The following is a 3,616-nucleotide window of genomic DNA, read 5'->3' on the forward strand; positions in this document are numbered from 1 at the left end:
GCCACTTGATGTAGCTGTTCCGATGGTCTATCTTCACCATCACCTGCTTCTTGATCCCATACCCTCGTCAAGGTACAACCTCAACCACTCGGGGATTCAGGCGCCGCCATCGAGATCGATTCCGTCGGAACCTCCCCTTCTCGATCTGGTTGGGTGGGTTGCTGTGTGGATACTATGTTGGCCAGGTGCTCCGGGGTGCCGTACATGGAAGCGTATTTTTGGAACACGTGCACCAGGGCCACGTTATCTTAGCAGTTGAATCTGTGCGCTGTACCTCGAGATGTCCGTCACGGAATCCAGCTTTGTTGTACCTATTACCGTGGCAGATGTATGTTACAGCCATTGGCTTCGTAGGTGTACTGCTCCACCCTAGGCTCTCTGTTTTTTTTCCTTCCACCCCCTGCATAGCGACGTGCACCCGTGAATATGACTTCCGTCTCTCTCACCTCCCTGTGCTCGCTCTTTGACTGGACATGGACGGGGTGCAGGGAGGCGATTCGATGTCGCCGGCGATCGGCCCCCTGGAAATCACTCCGACCGACGGCGAGAGGTACGTACTGATTCTTCCACCTGCACAACTGTACGCATTGCTCACCCGGAGTAGGCTTTCAATCGATTTGTATTTCCCCTACTAAAATCTGAATCCTCTTTCCATATGGCTTCCGTGCCGCATCACAGATCAACTCCGCCACCGGCAATCCAATCCTACTGTGTGCCTATTTTGACCTGCAAAACAGAGACATCCAGGGCTAATCATCCCCCTGATGTGCGCCGGAAACCAAGCAACGACCTCGGGTGTATTACTCCCAATAAAGTACAAATCGACTTCAAGAAGGCCTGTGCATATTCCAGCAATAGCAGATTTACCTGTGTTGGATCCGGAAGATGTCTGATGCCGTGGGATATCACCAGCGGCAGTGCGCGCCTTGCCTCGGCGCGGGATAGCACCGGCGGCAATACTCTTGCCGGCCTAAATCTGCAGCTGGTTCCGCTACTCCTCTAGCCCCAGCGACTCCCGCCTCCGCTCAGATTTGGTTCTCTTCATTTTCTATCTCAAATGAATCCACCTCCCCCGCCGCCTAGCATTCTCCTAAAGATGGATACTAAAATGGGGACACGGGCATCCTGGGGAGTGTCCACTGTTCTCTGTCTTTATCTGTGATAGAATAACCCAGCCTGTACAGTACCCTAGCTATAGTAGTAGATCGATCACTGTCGCAAACCACTGGAAACACCTGCTACACAACCGTGCCATGCAATACTTACGGAAACGGCTGGCACATATCCTGAGGTATATGGACGTATAGGATAAGGGGGCCGGGGTGCAGCTGCTCGATTATATGTTTTCGGTGCCGTACATATAGTCGCCCCAAGCGGGCAAGCGGCCATGCCCTATCTCTGTCGGAAACAGGTTCCTTAGCAGGCGGCTAAAGGAAGACGTCCCATGGGCTTGCATAAAATTTGGGGAACGCTTTAGTATCAAGCGCCGGCTTGTTCTAAATAAAAACAGAAAAAGAAAAAACCGTGGCCGAATCCAGTTCTCGTGCTCCCCATGTAGGGCAATAAGCCACGGCGGGCTCGGACGCGGTGCGCGTGTGTGCGTGCGGTGGACGCGTCGGGTCCGGCCCGTGGTGGGCACGGGTGCGTGTGTGCATGTCCGTGGATGTGTGCGTGTGTGCGTGAGTTAGTTGATGCAATGCACGGGTGTGGAGACCACGTCCGGCGTCGGGTGCGGCCGCGGCGGTCGCGTAGGCGCGCGAGGGGCGTGTGCGAGTCGGAGCGCGCGGGACGTGGGGAGTGGGTGAGTGGGTGCGTATGGGCACGGGCTGGGCACGCGGGTATGAAGCCCTCACCCCACCGGTGTATTGTGTTGTGTGTTCGAGTTTGAGCTCGAGGAGAAAACAGAAAAAACGCCGTTCGTGCGGCTGGGTGTTTGAGCGCCTGAAAATCCTCTGTGTCCTTCTTCTTCCTCTCTGACCTTGTCTCCGGTGATCGCCGTCGTCTGCTAGGGCTAGCTGCACCAACATTTGGTATCAGAGCGAGGTGCGAGGGGATCGTCGACGGCGATGGCGATCGTGCCGCACGGCGCAGGCGGGAGCTTGGTTTCGATGCCGATGTCGATGCTCACACCGGACAACTACACGGTGTGGGCGATCAAGGCACATGCCATCCTCGACGCCCACACTCTCTGGAGGTGGTGGTGCCGACGGGCGATGCGGTGGTCGACGGGAAGAAGTGCAAGAAGGCGCGCGCCATGCTCCTCGGCACGCCGGCGGAGGATATTCTGTTGCAGGTGTCGACGAAGCTCATCGCCAGGGAGGTATGGGACTCCCTGAAGGTGTGTTTCGTCGGCGCTGATCGGGTGTGGGCGGCCCGGCTCGCGACACTGCACGGGGACTTCGATCGGCTGCGCATGGCGGACGGCGAGGCTCTGGACGTCTACGCCGGCAGGCTGGGCGCGGTGACGGCGCGCTACGGGAGCTTGGGGGCGATGCTCGGAGACGCGACACTCGTGAAGAAACTCCTGGACATCGTCCCCGGCCGCTTGTACCCCGCCGTCGCCGGGATCGAGCAATTCTGCAACATCGACGAGATGGCGATCGACGAGGCACTCGGGCGACTGCGTGCATTCGACGAGCGGACGCGGCGTCACGGACAAGACGGCGGCGAGCACTGGAGCGATCAGCTACTCCTGACGGCGGCGCAGTGGGCGGTGCGGGAGCGGCAGCAGGGCGGCGCTCGGGACGACGACGGCGGCAGGAGCATGGCGTCGGGCAACGACGGGAACTGGCGCGACCGCTGCTACAACTGCGGGCAGCGCGGCCATTTCTGGCACAACTACACTCATCAAAGGAAGGCGGCAGTGGTGGAGGAGCGGGTGTTGCTGGCGGACATCAGCGTTGAGGACGGCGGCCTCCTATAGGCTGTGGCTTAGGGGGGTGAATGAAGGGCAATAAGCCACAGTGGGCTCAGACGCGGTGCGCGTGTGTGCATGCGGTGGACGCGTCGGGTCCGGCCCGAGGCGGGCACGGGTGCGTGTGTGTCTCCGTGGATGTGTGCGTGTGTGCGTGAGTAAGTTGGCGCAATGCGCGGGTGTGGAGACCGCATCGGGCGTCGGGTGCAGCCGAGGCGCGCGATGGGCGTGCGCGAGCCGGAGCGCGCGGGGCATGCGGAGTGGGTGAGTAGGTGCATATGGGTGCGCGCTGGCGTGTCTGGGCATGCGGGTATAAAGCCCTCACCTCACCAGTGTCTTGTGCTATGTGTTCGAGTTCGAGTTCGAGGAGAAAACAGAAAAAACGTCGTTCGTGCGGCAGGGTGTTTGAGTGCCCAAAAATCCTCTTTGTCCTTCTTCTTCCTCTCCAACCTTGTCTCCGCTGATCGCCGTCGTCTGCTAGGGCTAGCTGCGCCAACACCCAGGCTGCAGCCATGTTTCTGCCCCCAGCCATCTCTCTCCGATGCCCCACGCTCAGTCCCCCCACGAAAGCCCTCATCTCCGTAGCCCTCGTGCTTCCCAAACACACCATCTCACTTCCTCCCAGTGACCTACGCCATGGCTCTCCTTCGAGCTGCCACAAGGCCGACTGGCCACGCGCGACGCGGGTAGGGGCATAGTGTT

General features: G+C 59.5%; 1 protein-coding gene across 1 annotated transcript; it reads left to right on the forward strand.

The window, feature by feature from the left end:
• Nucleotides 1–2,066: 2,066 nt before the first annotated feature.
• On the forward strand, nt 2,067–2,923 carry LOC141027430 (uncharacterized). Its single transcript, XM_073504461.1, has 2 exons — nt 2,067–2,144; nt 2,195–2,923. The coding sequence occupies exons 1-2, from the start codon at nt 2,067–2,069 to the stop codon at nt 2,921–2,923; spliced, it is 807 nt and encodes a 268-aa protein (XP_073360562.1).
• The last annotated feature ends 693 nt before the right edge of the window (nt 2,924–3,616 follow it).

Source organism: Aegilops tauschii, chromosome 7 (genome assembly GCF_002575655.3).
Source record: "Aegilops tauschii subsp. strangulata cultivar AL8/78 chromosome 7, Aet v6.0, whole genome shotgun sequence".
Taxonomy (NCBI): domain Eukaryota; kingdom Viridiplantae; phylum Streptophyta; class Magnoliopsida; order Poales; family Poaceae; genus Aegilops; species Aegilops tauschii.

Bases quoted from the DNA above. Each gene is read 5' to 3' on its own strand.
- LOC141027430 (XM_073504461.1), top strand. From the start codon at position 2,067: ATGGCGATCGTGCCGCACGGCGCAGGCGGGAGCTTGGTTTCGATGCCG. The intron at 2,145-2,194 runs GTGTGGGCGATC...CACTCTCTGGAG, and splicing joins TCACACCGGACAACTACACG to GTGGTGGTGCCGACGGGCGA.